Below are 21,201 nucleotides of genomic sequence, written 5' to 3' on the forward strand. Positions count from 1 at the left end.
CATTTGTTTTCTTTAAGAATGTCACCTTAAATATGTCACATGTAAGTTGAAAATCATAGAGAGGAAAATATGTAGTATGTGAGTTTTAGCACAAAGAACACTAAATCAGGTCCTTTAATGAGAGAAACATAGATGTAAGTTTGTACTATATTATGAATAAGAATAAGTATTAATGACATTAGTGAGTTGTTTCAAAATACTGTAGAAAATTTAATTGTGGGACCCTCTAAGAAGTAAACCTTAATTTAATAAAAAATAATTATAAACAAAAAATCATTTTTATATTATTTTACTTTTAGGCCCCAAAAATCACTTTCATGAGCTCACTGAATAAGTACAAAAATGAGAGAATGTAGAGAAACCCTTCATAGCACTAAGATCTAACTAACCTACCTCACGTTTGTTGATCAGTATGTTGAACAAGGGAGCTCATATTCTTGTCAAGCTCTGGCTGCACATTCATCAAGACATGCTCTCTGTACCTTAAATATCATGATGAATTTAACAAACTAGCAATTTTCAAAAGAATACAGATCACACAGATGCATTTTTAAGCACAGTGAAATTAAATTGGAAAATCGATTACAACCAGATGCTATAGATACATATAATTCCAGTACTTTGCATATTGAGACAGCACAATCATAAGGCAGAGACCAGTCTGGGCTACATAGAGACCCCCCGTACTTCAAAAAAATTCAATTAGAAGTGCTATTTGGAAAACCCAACGCTAGGAAAATTTAGGACACTTGTCAGTAAACTAATCAAATAAGAAAAAAATTAAAGAGAAGTTAAAATATTTCACACACAATGTAAACATGATGAACTGATGGTTGAAATGAAGATAAAGCAATACTTATTGGGCAATTTATAGGAATAAAATCACATGTATTTACTCTGCAATTTAAGTCTTCAGTAAGCTGTAGAAAAACAATAACAATCAGAGATAAGGGCTGAGGAGAGGGAATAGTGGAAGTGCTTCTTCTTGCAATTGTGAGAAAGTGATGTTACATCCCCAACACTCATGGAAAAGCCAGGGATGGTATAACTAGTATCCCTGTGCTTCAGAAGTATGAACAGGATGATCCCTTGCACTTGCTGTCTACCAATCAAGCAGAATAGGTGAGTTCTAGGGTCAACGAGGAACGCTGTCTTAAAAGAAAGAAGTTGAATAGCAACCAAAGACATATGATTTTGACCTCTACCCTGCACATACGCACCCACAAGCATATGAGCACAAACACACACACATATCAGAGCAGAAATAAAACAAAAAGAAAGAACAAAAGTCAGTAGAGAAATAGCAAAAGGCAATCAATATAACTGATCAGTCTATAAGCATATGTGCCAAGGAAAAATAAGCTGTAAGAAAAATTGCCTAAACATGAATAATCATTATCACCATTATAGAAATTTGAATAATGTTAAGTGAAGCTACAAATTACCTATGTCCATAAATATGAAAATACAATGGAAAAGTTTTTTTTTAAAAAAATGCCAGTATCAAAAATACTCCAGATGAAATAAGTGACCAAGAAGTTACTATATATTTAAAAAATTAAATGTAAGAATATCTGTTTATAATTTCTGAACAAAAAAGGAAGAACAAAAACTTAGATTAAGCTAGTTGGTGAATTCTACCAAAGATTTAAGAAAAGCTAAATGAAAACTAAATACGTAAGCAAAGGCAATCTATTCCAGGAAGAAAAATAGAAAAAAAAAAAAAAAGCCATCCTAGTCATTCATGTTATTTGAGTCCAGTCATCATTACTTTAAAACTAAATTCAAAAATATTAGGAAGAAAAAAGTACAGCCCTGGCATCAATATGCATAACAAAATATCCGTGGAGTTACTGGTATTCACTATGAGGTTGTGGGTTGAGTTATGAGAACAGCAGTCAGTCATTTTGCGAGGAGCTGATGCCTCTGGATACTCCTTCCCACCCTGTGGCTCTTATCATCTTTCTGCCCACCTCATCTGCCATGGTCCCTGAGCCTTGGCAGGTGTGTTGAAAGTCACTTTAGTGCTAGAATCTAGCAACTGTTAGAGCTCTGCTTTGTTACATTTAGTGTGTCCTAAGTGCCTGTTTCCATCACCCTGGTGCAGGTTGTCAGGATCCTGAGAGCAGCACTCTTGCCTTAACTCACCAAATCCTCTGTGGTTTCACCTGGACTCTGGCTGATGTGTGAGAGCTGGCTCATCTCATGATAGGACACCAGCTATCTTCTCTTGTCATGTTGATAGATTTCGGTTGTCCCCAGTTTCTGCTGCTTTTGATAAAAGGAAAACAGATTTTCAATGAAAAATCAGAACAGGTTAAACGGGATAAGCATTGTTAATTAAGACAGATATTGATGGCTGTAGCCTCTCTTTGGGCCAAAACCAGTGGCAGTTTCTCACTGGAGTCTATGACTCTCCGTCTCATTGGATTTGACTTCAGGATCCAGCACCAGCTATAATTCATTCCCATTGAGCAGGTCTCTTAGCAAATCAGAGGGCCATTGATTACCCACCTAAGCTGGGTGTCACTATTGCACAGGGGCGCCCATCTCGTCCAGTTGGTCAATTTCACATAGCAGGTCCCCTGCTTTGTCGTTTTGACACCATGCTTGTGGCCATCCCCCGCCCCCCTCCAGCAGCACATGAAGTGCTTTCCAACAATCTAAGAGACGCCCATTATGGAACTGGCTTTCTTCTAAATCTCAGCATGACATCCAAATGTTGTGTGTGCAGCTTGTTGTGTCATCAGAAATAGGCTCTTATGGTTTGCCTCAGGCAAAGAATCAAGGGCTTTGACAGATGCCTGTCTTATTCTGGAGACCTCATAGGTCTCTCCAGTCAGCAAACTGCTCAGTGTGGAGTGTAATAGATTTTTGGCACTGGGAGCTACAAGCCAGAGGCACTTGTTTCAGGATTAGGCTTCAGCACACCCTCTACAGGGCCTTTCTAACCAGATAATCCATATTAAAAATTGATTAAATGGAGAGCTGGTTCTTTAGAAAAAAAAAAAGACACTGGAGAAGGTAGGATCAAGTCTAACCTACATCTTCTAAATCTTCCCTCATTCCCTCTCCCTCTCTCTCTCTCTCCTCTCTAACTCTTGTATATTAGTTATCTTTTTCCTCATTTTCTTAGTGGGCATTGACCTGTAACCCCCAGTACCAGCATGGGGCTATCATCCACAATGAGCTTTTGATCAGAGAGAACTACAAGGTTCCTTAAAAGAATGACAGATTTCTGTCAGAGTACTTGATGACTCACCAAAGTTTAGTGGTAAGACCCTACTGCTGAAGACACCATATGCAGCTGACATGTAAAATGGAATGGCATGGCTGGAGGCCAGGAGAGAGTCAGTCCCCAGACAGTCAGTGTGTCTAGTGCCAGAAGGTGCTACATGGGCGACTGGGGGAAATAACCAATATCTGTCCAAGCAACTCATGGTCTAAACTACTTAGCAGCAAATAATCTGTTGTGATGCCCATACAAGTGCAATAGTGGCACACAGCCATGGTGGGAAACCAACTGCTCTTGATTTGGCTAATTGATCCCCTCAGTGGTACAGGACCCATAGCTGGAGCTGGGAAACAAGTCAGAACCATATCCAAACATAAGCCCACTCTCCAATATCAAGCTACCATCAATCAGGGGCTACAAAAGGGCCTACACCTACTAAATTCTGTACAAAAAAAGTAAGGGTTATCTCATTTGTCCTGGTGCTAACTTACTCTCCGTTGGAGAATCTGCTTCTGTTTTTCAGACAGATATAGATCCTAAAGAGAGAGCTACCCCATCATACCTCAAAAGGGCCTGGGTTGAAACTAAGAAAAATTGGCAAAACAAGCAAGGGTGCTGTTTTCCTGACGAACCAGATACCAGCACAAGGGGGAAGGAGACCAACACAGAGAAAAATCAATGTCTACCAAATCAGAGAGCCAGAGCCTCAGAGACCCCCAACACCTCATCACTGAAGCAGACCAAAAATGAACCCAACATGGCTCAGGGAAATTTTGAGGAAAAGGAGGCAGAAAGAATATCAGAGCCACATGCTGGGTCATGATATGCAGAGACATTTATCGTACCAGTAACTGTAGGCTAACTCCACGATGCATGACCCATAAACCTCAACAAGGAGGGGCCACAGGGGAGGGGTAGGTCACAGATGACCCTAATAATGGAACCAAACTGCCTGTATTTGCAGAATACAAAACTAATAAAAAATAAAAAAAGGGCTGGAGAGATGGCTTAGCAGTTAAGCACTTGCCTGTGAAGCCTAAGGACCCCGGTTCAAGGCTCGGTTCCCCAGGTCCCATGTTAGCCAGATGCACAAGGGTGCACACGCGTCTGGAGTTTGTTTGCAGAGGCTGGAAGCCCTGGCGCGCCCATTCTCTCTCTCTCCCTCTACCTGTCTTTCTCTCTGTGTCTGTCGCTCTCAAATAAATAAATAAAATTTAAAAAAAAAGACTAAATTTATCATACTCCAATATATAAAAATGAAACAAGATATTACATATTTAAAGAGAAATTTTATTAGAAAGTAACTCAGAAATTTCACAGGTGGTAAAAGACAAAATCCAACACATCATAATTTGGAGTTGCTGAAATGATAACAATTTGAAGAATCCAGTCCTTGTTCAGGGACATGAGTACCCCTTGGTTCAGACTGCCCCAAAGCATGAGGACATGTTCTAGAAAGTCAAGAAAGAGTCAGGAAAAACATTGAGTTCTCAAATAACAATACATGTTTTTCAGTAAAACCCAGAGGACCAGTATCTGCCATAGAAAGAGGGACGGGAGTAGCCATAGCCGTAACCACCATAGCCTCCAAGGCCATAGCTGGAACCATAGCCGTAGCCCAGGCCTCCAAAGCCTCCAAGGCCATAGCCAAGGCCGCCATAGTAGTTTCCGTAGTAGTAGCTCATTGTGTCAGGGGCTGAGGATGGTGTTTCTGGAGAATGAGTTTCACCATCTGCACCTGCGTTTTTATACTTTCTCAGTACAGGTGTGGAAAACCACAACAAAGTAATGCCCTCCACTTTGAAAATCCTTGGTGACAAACAGTACTATTATGCCATACTTAGTTATTAAGTGTAACTCCAAAGATGCATTGAAACATTTTTGTTTGAATATTATTTAATTTTCATAACTCAAAATGAGGGTTTGCCCTAATAATTCTCATATTTTCATAATCATTATATCCCTTAACTCCATGACGGATATGATTAAAGTCCCCAAGAAGAACTGTAAAAACACAGATACTGATTTTGATGCATATAAGTATATAATAAGGGTATGTTTATAAATAGGGCAGAGTGAGAAATTAGGAATAATACACATTATAAAATATATTTATATCTCTCTTTCTGTGGCTCTCTCTCATTATAAATGAATAAAAAAGGGGTGGATAAATGGCTTACTGGTTAAGGTGCTTGCCTGTGAAGCCTAAGGACCCAGGTTCAATTCCGCAGTACCTAGGTAAGCCAGTTACATAAGGTGGCATGGGTGTCTGGAGTCTGTTTGCAGAGGCTGGAGATTTTGGCATGTCCATTCTCTTTCTCTCATTCTGCTCTTTCTCTTTTGCCATTTCTCTCGAATAAATAAATACAATATCTATTTTAGCAAAAACAAAGAACTGGAGAGATGGTTAAATGATTAAGGTGATTGCCTGTGAAGTCTAAGGACACTGATTCAATTCCCCAGTACCCACATCTAGCCAGATCCACAAAGTGGCATATGCATCTGGAGTCTGTTTACAGTGGTTAGAGGCCCTGACATGACCCCTATTCTCATTCTCTCCCTCCCCTTGCAAATAATATATATATATCTCCATATATGTATATGTATAATATGAAAACTTTTTTAAATACCTTGGATTTTTTTCTAATTTTTTTGTTACTTTTCTTTATTATTTGAGAGCAACAGAGAAAGAGGCAGATCGAGAGAGACAGAGAGAGAGAAAGAGAGAATGGGCACACCAGGGCTTCCAGCCACTGCAAACGAACTTCAGATGCGTGCGCCCCCTTGTGCATCTGGCTATCGTGGGTCCTGGGGAATTGAGCCTTGAACCAGGGTCCTTAGGTTTCACAGGCAAATGCTTAACCGCTAAGCCATCTCTCCAGCCCATGAAATTTTATATATATACTTAATAGAAATTGTGCCAATACAGTCTTTCTCTCTTAAAATATTTAAGATAAATATTTATATTTTAGGTATGGGTAACCACAGTCACACTAAAAAAATTGCAGTTAACGAGGAAAGTGGAGGGCATACAGTACCTTCTGTATTCCTTGCCCATTTCACACTGACACCTAGTGGTGAAATCTCTTTATTTTTACATTTTAATTATTCCTTTACCCTACTCAGACTTCCTGTTGATTCTCTTGGACACACAGAGAGTTTCAGGAGTAATACTAGTGTGTGAGTGATGGGAAGGGGGTTGTAGGATTTTTAAAAACAACTGCGAAAGGAAAAGTAAATAAGCAGGTGGGACACTGGAACTATGAGACCCTGTTTCTGACTCCACCAGTGTGTCCCACCTAGCAGCAGGGATGGATAAACAAACTTCCTTAGGGGAGGCTCAGGCTGAATTGTGGTGCTGAGTCTATCATGAGCTGCTGACTGGCCTGGTTACAATGTGACTCTGCTTCCAGTGCTCAGCTTGCTACAGTTACCATCTCACTTTCCTTGAAAGCAATTCAAGGGGATCAAGGGGGTGGGGACCATGCCTCTCACATCCTCCATTTGGAAAACAAATAGTTTGTAAGCATGACTTTTTTTTTTTTTAAAGATGGCTGATGCTTAACAGAATGTCAAAAGACACTGAATCTATATATTTAGAAAAGTTATATAACTTTTCTAAATTATCTTCTTTCAATCCTGATATATTACCTTTCTTGTAGTTTCGCTGTGCCAGTGTTCTTAGATACACCTAATTCTTCTCTATTCTTAAATTTCTACTCAGAAATAACTCTGAAATGGACAGAGAATGCAGAAATTGTGGGAAGGTGACTGGCTGGAACAGCCATGGTTATGCTCAGTCATGTCTGTAAACGGGTTATAATTTGGGCTCTTATACTGGTGATATTAGGGACCACATGATATAAAATCCAAGGCTTTTCCTTTTGCTTCTGTGAAAGTGGGAGACACACCGGAGAAGCTCCTGTGCAGACTAATTCACAATGGTTCCTTGGCTTCTGTTTCCTCCGTTGCCTATCAGGTTGCAAATATCAGGTAACCTGTTGAACATAAGGGTGTGCTGCCCCACTGAATCCACGCTGATAACCAATGCAGAGTACGTCTCCTTGTCACATTCTACAAAATTGCTTGTCCTCAAAATATCCATTATTCCTTCTCACCACACATATGCTGTCTGTCTGATTAAGTAGTTTGAAATGTTTCTCCTTAAAATAATTTCAATTTTATTCTAACCACCAAGCCTTACCAGAGGGTGACATGTATACTTGTAACAGCTTGTGATTTCTGCACAGCATTTTTGATAGATTACAGCTGTTCTATTTGTAAACATATTTCTTCTTCTTCTTGCTTTCTTTAAAATTCAGAACATGAAGTAAACAGAGCTCCTTGCCATAATAGCTAAAATTCATTAAGATCATTTTCACAGTAATAGTTGAATACTAATACTTCTAATTTTTATTATTATATTACTTTATTCAATAAAAATACATTTTGTGTCTATCATGATGTTATCAAACTATATCAAATGATAGAATTTTCCAGGACCAGATAAATTATTGAAATTAAGTTTTCATTCAAGTCTGCATCACTCATTACTCACTGGATGTGTTGAGTAGCTATAAAACTAATTCAAAGTCATGCAAGGAAGACAGTTGCCAGAGCACTGAGGTGGAAGACAATCTCAAATACCAATCTAACAAATGTCACTGGTGGTCCCTTCTGTGTGAACACTCTCCTCACAGCCCCCCTTTTTTTTAAGGACTTTTTTAAAATTTTTATTTATTTATTTGAAAGTGACAGACACAGAGAGAAAGACAGAGGGAGAGAGAGAGAATGGGCGCGCCAGGGCTTCCAGCCTCTGCAAACGAATTCCAGATGTGTGCACCCCCTTGTGCATCTGGCTAACGTGGGACCTAGGGAACCGAGCCTCGAACCGGGGTCCTTAGGCTTCACAGGCAAGCGCTTAACCGCTAAGCCATCTCTCCAGCCCATCACAGCCCCTTTTAACTTAACCACTGTGACACTCGTAGACATAAAACTGGAAATATGTCTTCAAAATTGGCTCTTGAAGAGGCTGCAGATTGAATCCAGTTGCATAGCTGTTGCCTGGCTCAGGGTTTAGATTCTATTCTTATAATTGAAAAAAAAAAATGAAAAGAAAAGGAAGTGACTTTTGTGACATTTATGAATCAGTGTTGGCTGTCTCGAGCATAGAAAAAAATATTTACATGAAGGAGGGTGTCAAATTTGTTTAGATTTTGAAATGCAGTACCTAATTGCACTGAATTTCAAAATGGAAATCTAGGTTTTTTGAAACTGATAGTAGCTGAACATGTGTGCTCTTCAACCTTCCATAGCCTTAACACATCGGATATCACTGGCACAAAGGATACATTTAAAAATAAAATATCTTCAAGGAAAAGAGATTTGAAAGTACATAAAACTCAAATGCATTGAATGGATCAAAGGAAGCCAAGTCAGGTTTCATAGGCTCATAAATAAAATGCATTAGAAAGCATCTCCAGCAAAGCCGCAATGGACTTAAAGAAAACAGCAGCTTATTTTATTATATCAGCACCCATGCCCAGTGTGATACTTTGATTGAGGTGTCCCCCATAAACTTAGGTGTTCTGGATGCTAGGTTACCCAGCTGACAGCAATTAGAAATTAACGCCTCCTGGAGGTGATGTATTGTTGGGGGCGGGCTTACGGGTATTATAGCCAACCCCCCCTCGGTAGTGTTTGGCACTGTCTCCTGTTGCTATTGCCCACCTGATGTTGGCCAGGGGGTGATGTCTTCCCTCTGCTCATGCCATCATTTTCCCCTGCCATTATAGGAGCATCCCCTCAAGTCTGTAAGCCAAATTAAACCTCTTTTTCTTTTCTTTTCCCCCCACAAGCTGCTCTTTTTAGGGTGATTTTTACGAGCAATGTGAACCTGACTATAACACCCAGTTTTATTCATGAAACTCTGGATGAGAGAAATAGTTTAACACTTGTCAAACGTGCCTTTTCCATGATAACATCCTCAGGGGCCAGAGAAAACTATCCCAAACTCTTACTGATGATGATAGACAAGTTACAAAGGCCATCATGGAAAAGATCTCCAAACTTGAGAACTAAATTAAAGAACACTGTTTTGAGTACAACCCAGCACACAACTATTTTCTGTGGGAAAAAAAAAATGATTCTTGGGCTAAAGAGACGAATGAGCTGTTAAGGAACTTGCCTACAAAGCCAAATTACCCCGGTTTGTTTCTCCAGTACCTACATGAAGCCAGATTCATAAGGTGGTACATGCATCTGGAGTTCATTCACAGTGGCTGGAGGCCTTTGGAAAGTTCATTCTCTCTCTCTCTCCCCCTTTCAAATAAATAAATAAAATATTTAAAAAAAAACAATCGTTCTTTTTCTTTTAGTTTTAATTACTGATATTTATTGGACAATGAACACTGAAAGATCATTTCACATACAAAGAAGAAATATTCATGTTAGTAACCCATGGAGGCATACAGGCTGAGTCACACTCTGGGTCAGGAAAACAAATTCTCATAGTTGTAAAGGGATGATGTCTTCTTCAGGGGTCCTGAACAGGCTGTCAAATATGTCCTTGATGGTAGTGACGAAAACAAAAGAACATAATGAAGATTGTGTGACAGTGATGACTTTTGATGCAATGTGCTCTTGGCTCTGTTTTCAGTAAAACCCAGAGGACCAGTATCTGCCATAGAAAGAGGGACAGGAGTAGCCATAGCCATAACCACCATAGCTTCCAAGGCCATAGCTGGAACCATAGCCGTAGCCCAGGCCTCCGAAGCCTCCAAGGCCATAGCCAAGGCCGCCGTAGTAGTTTCCGTAGTAGTAGCTCATTCTGTCAGAAGACAGAGGATGGACGTGATTTGAAGGTGAGTTTGTGGGGAATGAATTTCACCATCTGTCCCTGGCCTTTTATACTCACACTGTGTGAATTTGCCCCCCCCCCTTGCACATATACATAGCTATTTCTCATTCTTATGCTTTTAGAAGAATGAGAAAAACAACCCAATTACATTCTTGTTTTGAGATGTGAGAAGTATTAATGCCATGGTACATAATTTCTTTTAAATATTTGTTTCATCCGTACTTCTTAAAGCAGACTTTTAATAAAGTATAATTACTATGAAGTCTTCAAAGCTTATGACTGTTTCTAATATAACCTAACTGGGTTGCTAGGTGCAATCTACCCTCTTCTTGCATCATGTCATATTATTGTAGTCCTGGACTTTCTCTTTCCAACCAAGAAATTATGTTTTGTTCTGTATTGACATTGAATTCATTAGAAAGAGCACATTGTTTGAAAGGTCACTTTGTGGAGCCATGTAAGCCATCAATTCAAACTCTGGCTTCTACATTGCATGGCATGTAGTCTAGAGTGTCTTTGAGTTTCATAAAATGTCAATGTTTGGGGGCTGGAGAGGTGGCTTAGCAGTTAAGGTGTTTGCCTGCAAAGCCATAGGACCGAGGTTAGATTCCCCAGGACCCACATAAGCCAGATGCATAATGGGGCACATGTGTCTGAAGTTCATTTGCAGTGGCTGAGGCCCTGGCTTGCCCAATCTCTGTCTCTCTCTCTCTGTCTCTCTGTCTCTCTGTCTCTCTCTCTCTCTCTCCCTCCCTCTTTCTCTCGTTCAAATAAATAAATAAATCTAAAAGAATATTTAAAACAAATGTCAATGTTCACATAAGGGCAAAACAATTTGAATGACTATTTCTGATCCTTGTTCTTAAGATCTCTAAGTACATAATGATTATCTTTTCATGCTGCACACTTCTCTCAGTTCAAAAAGTTAGTACATCAAAGAAATGAGTCCAATAGCATGAAGAGTTCTTTTCTACATAACTTTGAAAGATCACTTGAAGCAATAATATAAAGGACAGGGCTAGAGTAATAGACTAGCAGTTAAGGTACTTGACTGCAAAACTTAATGACTCCAGATTCAATTTCCCATGACCCAAGTAAGCCAGGTGCACATGGTGGCGCATATGTCTGAAGTTTGTTTGCAATGGCTAAAGGCCCTGGTGTGCCCATTCTCTTTCTCTTGCTCTCTCTCTCTTTCTCAAAGATTGATTAATTAAAATAAAATATTTTTAAAAGGACAAAAAATATTTACATAAAGAACACTGATTTAACCATTTTTGAGGAAGTCAGTTAATTCTAAAATAGTTAAAGAATAGGAAGATTGTGACAGCCAGATGTAGTGGTGTATGCCTTTAAGCTCAGCACTTGGGAGGCTGAGGTAGGATTGCTGTGAGTTTGAGGCCAGCCTGAGACTAATTCCAGGTCAGTCTGTGCTGGAGCAGTACTATCTATCTATCTATGTCATATATGTATGTATGTATATATATATATATGTATGTATATATATATTTACCACAACTTAAATGAGAAAAGTCTAATGAGATGAATACATAAAATTTGAATCACTTTTGCTATTGTAATCTAGTGATTATATTGGAAATGTACAGATTCTTTTCCATGGAATCAAGAAAGTAGTAAAACTTCCATGATGTTACAGTAATGAAGGGAATGTCATCCAAATTGATGAAGTACAGTACCACAACCCTTCCTACTTCCACTCGGTCCTGACCATGCAGTGACAGTACAATCACATCACTAAGCTCTTTGAGAAAATAGCAAAGCAGCATCCACAGTTTTGCATTATATCTTTGATGACATGAGAGACAGCAGAGAAGCAGCAGACTCTGATAAGGAAAAGTCTCAAGGACTAAGGAATTATCAAATTGTTGAGTAGAAATTTTATTCCTTCTGCTGACCTGGGATAAGAATCTTCTTCAAGACCCATATGAAATAACCCACTGCTAAGTAGCTATGTGACAGAAAAGAGTCCCAATGGGAATATAGGTGTGTTTTGTTGGAATTATAAGCCTCAGACTAATGCTGAGACATTCTGCAACTGGAACCTAAGTCTGCCTCGAAGTTAACAGCTGAGGGCAATAAATAGGCCTACCCTTGGGAACGTAGATACACACGTGACCCTTTGCAGTTACCAGGTTGGGATTATCTTTGTGCTCAAACAGAATGGGGTAGGAGCTAAGGTTCGAAGCTGCTAAAAATATTTTCTGAATAACTATGTTTCATCATCTCACTCTATTCCCTTAGGATATTTCCTTTTGGGTCCCTGTGTGGGTAGGACTATTTTCTCATCACCGATGACAGGTCCTTAATCAAAGATTTGAGTGCTTCAGAGATACTGGCTTCACTGTGGTTGATAAGCCTGTTATTTGGGACATAGTGAATAGATAAACATGTATATTACCTTGGCAGGTGGTTTTGTTAGCAGGACTGAAGTCAAATGAGGGATAGTGTATTTAACAGAGAGATACAGGCAATTCTAAAACTACATCCAGGACCATGTTTGGTGTTGTCTGCCACCTGAACAAGGACATGCCCTCTCAATGCATCCCACCATTGGATTTGACAGCATCCACTCTGAATTCTAAGATTCATAAGGAAAAATTTTCCTGCACATTCATGTGAAATTATTATTCCTGTGGTATGATATGAGCAGATTTCCCATTCTAACGTCCTCTTCACACCATTCCATCAAAACTTTTAATTTGTGTATAAGTGACGTCTATTAAAAGTAAATGGGCTGGAGAGATGGCTTAGCACATAAGCACTTGTCTGTGAAGCCTAAGGATCCCCGTTCAAGGCTCGATTCCCCAGGACCCACATTAGTCAGATGTATAAGGGGGCACACGCATCTGGAGTTCGTTGGCAGTGGCTGGAGGTCCTGGCACACCCATTCTGTCTCAGTCTGCCTCTCTCTCTCTCTCAGTCTGTCACTCTCAATAAATAAAAATACACAAAAATAAAAATAAAAATACTGAGTAAAGATCAGGATATATAACAGAAAATAAGAAAGAGAATAGGGCAAGGGATGAAAAGCAGAGAGATATGATCATTCAAATGGGATTGTAGGATGGCCTGGATGAACAAGAGTCAAAGAGACATTCCGGCAAATTCTACCACTTGAAGGTAAGAAAAAGCAAACACAAAAGTTAGAGGGATAGATGGGGGAATGTGGGAGGACAATGTGGGGAGTGTAATGACCAGAAAGTTAATGAAGTTTCTTAATATGAACTAATGAATAAGTTGTTATTTAAATGATACTGAAGTGTAGTCATAGATATCCTCATTGAAGAAAAACAGAGGCTATGCAGGGATTCAAGAATCAGCCTCCATCCGGGTGTGGTGGCGCATGCCTTTAATCCCAGCATTTGGGAGGTAGTGGTAGGAGGATCACCCTGAGTTCAAGGCCACCCAGACACTACCTAGTGAATTCCAAGTCAACCTGAGCTAGAGCGAGACCATACCACGGGGAAAAAAAAAAGAATCAGCCCTCAGCACCCAAGGGGACTAAAATAACTGAACCAAGGTAGCACAGGGCAAGTGTTTTCTACTAAGAGATGTTGGCAAGTCGAAAATGGAATGTAACAGAGAAGAAAATCTCTCCTTGGTATAATATGAAAGATGACTGATAACCTCTGTTATATTACAAAGAATTGAAGGATGAAAATTTAAGAATTTTTTTTTTTGGTTTTTCGAGGTAGGGTCTCACTCTGGTCCAGGCAGACCTGGAATTAACTCTCTAGTCTCAGGGTGGCCTTGAACTCATGGCGATCCTCCTACCTCTGCCTCCCGAGTGCTGGGATTAAAGGCATGCGCCACCACGCCCGGCTGCAAGAATTCTTTGTAATATCTATGTTGGAAGATCTTTGAACTTTAATCCCCACAGTAAGCATCATTCTAAGTGAGATCAGAAACAATTATTAATTTGATGAATTTCTCAGAAAACTATCCACTATCAACTGTGTTTGGGAGAAAGTCCATTTATAAAAATCAATGTAAATAAACAAAAGTGAAATAGAGTTTTCTATGCCAATGAAAACACTTTATTATGGAATAGGCACTGAGCAATAATGCAATTAAAGCTATTCTTAAAGGGTCCCAGGTTTTCTTTGCTTGTTTGTTTATTTTATTTATTTATTCTTTTTTGGCATTCTACTGAGGGGCTTGAGCCTTTTTTTTTTTTTTGTCACGTTCTCCAAGTTTCTTCTGTCATGATGTGTGATTCAAGCAGTCTTTGCAGATAATGGTGTTAAACATATGTTTGACTTTGAAGACAAGAGGGACAAGGAAGATGAAGTTCATCATTTAGAGCAAAAGAGTGTTCTAGTGCCCTTAGTGATTTGTACATTGTGCAATAGAACACAGAGAATCAATATTTTTAATGGAAAAAGAGTAAAGCGGTGGATGAATCTACCACTGCCTGTTCAATAAGAGTATGTCCCATCCACATTCCCCCGACTGACAGTCGTCAAAGCCAAGGTCAAAGAACCTCAGTGATTGGCACTGGGGATAGAATTTTGAGGCCAAATTTTCTCAGAAGCCCTGAAGTTTTGGACAGATTCTTCTAAGGTTCCTAAGGAATCTAGCACATGTAGATATATTTTGTTCTTTTTTTGTTGTTAATATCCTCTTGGTGCAGCAGCTTTCTAGAAAGGCCTCACATAGTAAAACAGAGAGACTAAACTGTCTGCTCCATGCTGGTGAGTTATTTTCACTCCACAGTCAAAGTTGGGCTATGATGTTAGAATTGGAAGCATGCTCACAAATACAACACAATACAGGCTCAAGATAAGTCCCTAAAAGTAGTTTCTATACCTATTTAAGCCACCTTTGGCTGCTATTGTAAGATAAATTCATGCTTTTCATTCAGTTCATAATTGGTAAAGCTTAGATTTTATGAAATCCATCTAATTTACATGAAACAGAACTTTGGATCTCGATTCCTTCATAGACTTGCTTTTAGTTTGGCATTTCTATCAAGGACTATACTAAATTTATTGTTTCTGAATTTTGTTAATTTTGTAGATTACTACATAGGTAGTTATTTCTCTTCTAATATGTATGTCCCTTGTGCCCTTTCCTTGCTTATTTAGCCAGTATTCTTGCAAGATGCTTGCTAATGAGCATGGAAAGTCACCATTTTTCTTTGTTCTCAGTTTTGGAAACAGTCATTCACCTCTGAAGAGAAATGTTCAGCTTCTTGTAGATACTTTTGTCAAAATGAAATGTACTCATCGGAGTCCTGAGGTTCTTTTTTATAAATGTATGTTAACTGTGTCAACTTACTTATTTATCAATTAAAATGATTATGATTTTTTTTTGCATTTCCAAGTTGTATAAACGTGTAAGCACAAAAAGGCCTCTATTTTTGTTTTGTTATAGAGTATGAAATATTTTATATATGAAGACACTGGAAGTTCTAATTTTTTATCGAACATTTTATATTGATTTCTTAATAAAATGAAGTGCAATTTGTATTTATATTTTTGGTGTCAACTACCCACTTTTGGCATTGGGTAATACTGCTTTCTTTCCTTTTAATATGTACAAGATTTTTCATGACATCTTTTTGTTGTGAATTATCTTTCTTTCTAAGTATTGTTGAGCATGCTTAGATAGTAAATAATTAGGTTGGAATTTTTTAAATCAGCTTTTTATTTTGCTGAATTATTTCTTTTCTATCATGGCTTTTAACTTAGTATTTTTTTAATATTTTATTTTTATTTATTTGAGAGCAACAGACAGAGAGAGAAAGAGGCAGATAGAGAACAGGTGTTCCAGGGCCTCCAGACACTCTAAACAAACTCCAGATGCCTGTACCTCCTTGTGCATCTGGGTTACGTAGGTCCTGGGGAATTGAGCCTCGAACCGGGGTCTTTTGGCTTCACAGGCAAACACTTAACTGCTAAGCCATCTCTCCAGCCTTTTTTTTTTTTTTTTAAGTTTGGTTCTTTTTAAATTTTTTTTTAATTTATTTGAGAGCAACAGACAGAGAGAGAAGAAGGAGATAGAGAGAGAGAATGGGCTTGCCAGGGCCTCCAGCCACTGCAAAGGAACTCCAGATGCGTATGCCCCCTTGTGCATCTGGCTAACATGGGTTCTGGGGAATCGAGCCTTGAACCGGGTTCCTTAGGCTTCACAGGCAAGCGCTTAACTGCTAAGCTATCTCTCCAGTCCCTATTATTTTTTAAATTAATTTGCTCATCATTCTTTGCTGCCGTCATGTAAAAACCCAGATGTCTTATTTTGTGTGCTTATTATTTATTTATTTATCTTTGAGTTTTTGAGGTAGGGCCTCCCTCTAGTCCAGGCTGACCTGGAACTCACTCTGCAGTCTTAGGGTGGCCTTGAATGCACAGCGATCCACCTACCTCTGCCTCCCAAGTGCTGGGATTAAAGGTGTGCGCTACCATGCCCGGTTCTGTGTGCTTATTTTTTTTTTTAATATATGCCTTTAATGAATGAAATACCCACAAATTTGAAGTAACATTTTTATTTTATTAAAATATTAAACTTGAGAATTCTTCCACACATAGTTTCTGATTATAAATGAGTTTTAAATCTTATCCCTATTCTTGTTTAGATAAGCTTTGGGGGCCTTCAAGATTGATCCACTTTCTGTTCCCATCTCTACCTCATTCCCTGACCTCTCTCTTCCTCCTCCTACTTCTCCTCCTCCTCCTTCTCTCTCTCTCTCTTTCTCTTTCTCTCTTTTATTTTCTGATGTTTGAGTATAGTGCTTTCATGTGCTTATGTGCCTTTTGATGGGACTGTTTGATAATTTTAGTTTGAATACCTGCTGTCTAAGCTCCTCAAATCATCCATACTGTGGGAAGCCATGCTGGCTTCGTCAGGCTTTGCCATGTCAGCTTGTTTACTGCTTTTGTATCCTAATTGTCTGCGCATGAGCACATGATGTTATTCTAATATGGTTGCTCACCCATCCCGATTGGGTGATGCAAAATCATCTGATGAGACTTAAGCCAATCAGACGACGCTATACAATCACATGACCATAAGTATATAAGCTTGGCGCTCCGTAGGGTCGGGGTCCTTCTCTCTTTCAGTTTGGAGCTCCCAATAAAGTGTGCTTGAGAAGAATCCTGTTGTTGTCGTTCTTCCTGCTGGCGGGAGGGGCGCAACACATACAACGGTGCTTTGGGGTCTTTCAATATAGAAAATTTAAATTTTATATGTTTCAAATATTGCTCCTCTATGAAAGTCTCTTATGATTCTAGGATTCCCAATGTTCCATAGACAGATAAATTGCTTGATAATGATGATTAAGATGATAGATAGATAAATAGATGATAGAGAATTGACTAGACATAAATATGTAGCCCACTAGCTAGCTCTTATTCTATTGGATATCATCATTCTTTCCCTTAGTTGCAATAGTATTCCCCTAGTGCTCCCAGTCGGAAGATGTCCTGTAGCTAGTTCAAATGTGTTAAATCTTTCATTGGAATCAAAGTCCCTTTGTCCATGCAACTTTCGAGGGTGTTGGGTTTGAGGCTTTTCTGTAAATTATCCATGATACTCTAGGAGACTATTATGATGTTCTTGGGAAAAGCCACCAGTTTGTGGCAACACCCTCCATAGATTATAGTACCAAGAATGTTTACATTGTGATGTTAATTCAAATTCTGTCTTGAATATTGTTGTGGGACTTTGGGTAGTAAACATGATAAAAATGTCACTTCATCTGAGATGGAATACCTATGGTAGACCAAAAAAGTAGATCTCCCAGGTCAATCCTGGTGAAACAATTAGTTTGTTGGGATTACTTTTAGCAGCATGAGTGAATGGATGCCTCAAGGAAGATGCCTTGCCAAAGAGGCTACCCTTGTTTGGATGACAAGTCAGGAAATCTATATTCCTGATGCCCCCTTCCAAGTACTTGCAGACAGACACACCAAAGAGTATCCTCTCATTTGTAATATTTTTAAAACATAACTTTTTATTGACAACTTCCACACTTACAAACAATAAACCATGGTAATTCCCTCCCTCACTTTCCCCTTCACAACTCTACTCTACATCATATCCCCTCCCTCTCTCCATTATTTTGCTGTCATTATCTTTTTCTCCTATTATGAGTGTCTTGTGAAGGTATTGCTAGGCAATGTGCAGTCGTGGATATCAAGGCCAATTTCTGTCTGGAAAATTTCATTGTAAGGAGCTTTGCACTTTCTTTGGCTCTTACATTCTTTCTGCCACCTCTTCCACAATGGAACCTGAGCCTTGGAGAGTGTGATAGAGATGTTTCTGTGCTGAACACTCCTCCATCACTTCTCAGTGCTATGTTGCTTTTTGGGTCACTCCAGTGGTCATGGCCATCTGAAAAGTAAAGCTTCTCTTGGGCTAAAGAGATTGCTTAGTGGTTAAACACTTGCCTGTGAAGCCTAAGGATCCCAGTTTGAGGCCTGATTCCCTAGGATCCATGTTAGCCAGATTTACAAGGGGATGCACAAATCTGGAGTTTGTTTGCAGTGGCTGGAGGCCCTGGCATGCCCATTCTTTCTCTATATCTGCCTTTCTTGCTCTGTCACTCTCAAATAAATAATTTTAAAAATGAACAAAAAGATTTTTAAAAAGAAAGGCTTCTCTAACCAAAAGTGAGAGTAGCATTAATATATGAATATGAACGTTAAATGTAGTTTTACAGGGTAGTTTGGTGAGCATAATATATGCATTTAGCCATAGAAGAGCAGGACTTATACACCTAAGGCTCATGACCTCCCCTGCCATAGGTTTTTATTTTTTATTTTTTATTAGATATGGACATGTTTTGTATGCAAATATTATGTGTTAGTACCATACTTTACCTCCTCCCTGCGCATTTTCTGAAGATGCCTTCCTTTTGGGGGATGCAGGTCAACTCCATGGGGATTGTGGGTCATGCATTATGGGGGCAGCAGTTAGTTATTCCATAAATGATGCCACTGAAATTTTAATGGGGTTTGCATTAAATGTGTAGATTGTTTTTGGTAAGATTAAAATTTTCAAAATATTGATTATTCCAATCCAAGAACATGGGATGTTTTTCCATTTCCTAGTGTCTTCTGCAATTTCTTGCTTGAGTGTTTTAAAGTTCTCATTGTAGAGATCCTTCACTCTCTTGGTTAGATTTATTCCAAGGTATTTTTTGAGGCAACAGGAGAGATTCCCTGATTTTTTTGTTGATTTGTTGATTGTATACAGAAAAGCTACTGATTTCTGTGTCTTTATTTTGTGTCCTACTACATTGCTAAAAGTGTTTATCAGCTCTAATAGTTTGCTGGTAGAGCCTTTAGGGTCCTTTATGCAGGTCATATTATCTGTAATAATGATAATTTGATCTCTTCCTTTCCAAATTCTATCCCTTTTACGAGTGTCTCTTGCCTTAATGCTTTAGCTAAGACTTTGAGTAATATATTACATAAAAGTGGGGACATTAAAACCCTTGTCTTATCCCTAAATTTATTGGAAAAGCTTCAATCTTTTCCCCATTTAGTATTATGTAGGCTGTAGGTTTGTCATAAATAGCTTTTATTATGTTGAGATATGTTCTTTCTATTCCATGTTTCTGTAGGACTTTTACCATGAAGGAATGTTGGATTTTTTTCAAATGCCTTTTCTGCATATCTTGAGATTAATCATGTGATTTTTGTCCTTTAGTGCATTTATATAGTATATTATATTTATTGATTTGTGTATGTTGAACCACCCTGCATCTCTGGGATAAAGCCTACTTGGACATGGTGAATAATCTTTCTGATATATTAATGTATTGTGTTTGCCAATATTTTGTTCAGAATTTTTGTAACTATGTTCCTGAGGGAGATTGGTCTGTAAATTTCTTTTCTTTTCTTTTCTTTTTCTTTCTTTTTTTTTTTTTTGTTCTGTCTTTGTCTGGTTTTGGTATCAGGGTTATGTTGGCTTCATAGGAGGAGTTCAGTAGAATTCATTCCTTTTCTATTTTATGGAAAAGTTTGAGAAGCATTAGTGTTAGTTCTTCCATGAAGGTCTGGTAAAATTCACCAGTGAATCCATCTGAACCTGGACTTTTCTTAGTTGGGAGACTCTTTATAACTCCTTGGATCTCTGTATTTGTTATAGATATAGTTAAATGGCTTAAATCATCTTGATTTAATTTTGGTAGGCCATATGAATCTGTAAAATACAGTTAAGTAAAATAAAATCTCTGTGGAAAGTCTCACCAGTAGAAGAGATGAAGGAGAGAATAGAATATCTAAACTAGAAATCCAGGTGGTGACATTCCATCCAAAGAGAAAGACAAATGAATAGGAAGGTACGAATGGGAATTTCAAGATATTTGGGACAGTATGAAAAGATCAAACATAAGAATTCAGGGTATAGTAGAAGGAAAAGAGTTTCAATCCAATGACATAGTAGGTATTTCTACAAAATCATAGAGGAAAAATTTCCCCAAATTGGGAAAAAAAAAATGCCAATGCAGATACAAGAAGCTTTTAGAACACCAGACAAAACCTTGAAAGAACCTCTTTTCACCATGTTATAATTAAACTACTAAACATGCAAACCAAAGAAAATATATTTAAAGAACTTAGAGGGAAAAAGTAAGCCATCTGCAAAGGCAAGCCCTTCAAAATAGCAGCAGGTTACTCAACACAAACTTTAAAAGTCAGAACATCTTGGAATGATGCATTACAAATTCTGAAAGATAACAACTGTCAACCAAGATTACTTTGTCCTACAAAGCTATCTATCCAAATTGAAGGAGAAATAAGGACATTTCACAACAAAAACAGGCTAAGGGAATTTATAACAACTAAGCCAGCTCTACAGAAAATACTTGAAGGAATCCTTCATGCTGAGTAGAAAGCAAAGCACACACATGAGGAAACAGGACAAATTAAACCATACTTAAATAACAGTTGAGAGAGTAAAAGGAAAACAGGAAGCACTACAAAACAAGATGGATGGTGAGAATAAACACATCCCTTTCAATAATAACTCTTCATATCAATGGCCTCAATGCCCTAACCAAAAGACACAGGCTTGCAGACTGGATTAAAAGCCAGGATCCTGCTGCTTTTTGCCTCTAGGAAATACATCCCTCAATAAAAGG

The 21,201-nt window shown here is 38.5% G+C and overlaps 1 protein-coding gene across 1 annotated transcript; it reads right to left on the minus strand.

Moving 5' to 3' along the window:
- Positions 1-4,746: 4,746 nt before the first annotated feature.
- LOC123460639 (keratin-associated protein 19-9b-like) lies at positions 4,747-4,920 on the minus strand. Its single transcript, XM_045149013.1, has one exon. The coding sequence runs from the start codon at positions 4,918-4,920 to the stop codon at positions 4,747-4,749; it is 174 nt and encodes a 57-aa protein (XP_045004948.1).
- Between the last annotated feature and the right edge of the window lie 16,281 nt (positions 4,921-21,201).

Source organism: Jaculus jaculus, chromosome 5 (genome assembly GCF_020740685.1).
Source record: "Jaculus jaculus isolate mJacJac1 chromosome 5, mJacJac1.mat.Y.cur, whole genome shotgun sequence".
NCBI classification, from domain to species: domain Eukaryota; kingdom Metazoa; phylum Chordata; class Mammalia; order Rodentia; family Dipodidae; genus Jaculus; species Jaculus jaculus.

Excerpts from the sequence above, each read along its gene's own strand:
- LOC123460639 (XM_045149013.1), bottom strand. The coding sequence starts at position 4,920 with ATGAGCTACTACTACGGAAACTACTATGGCGGCCTTGGCTATGGCCTT.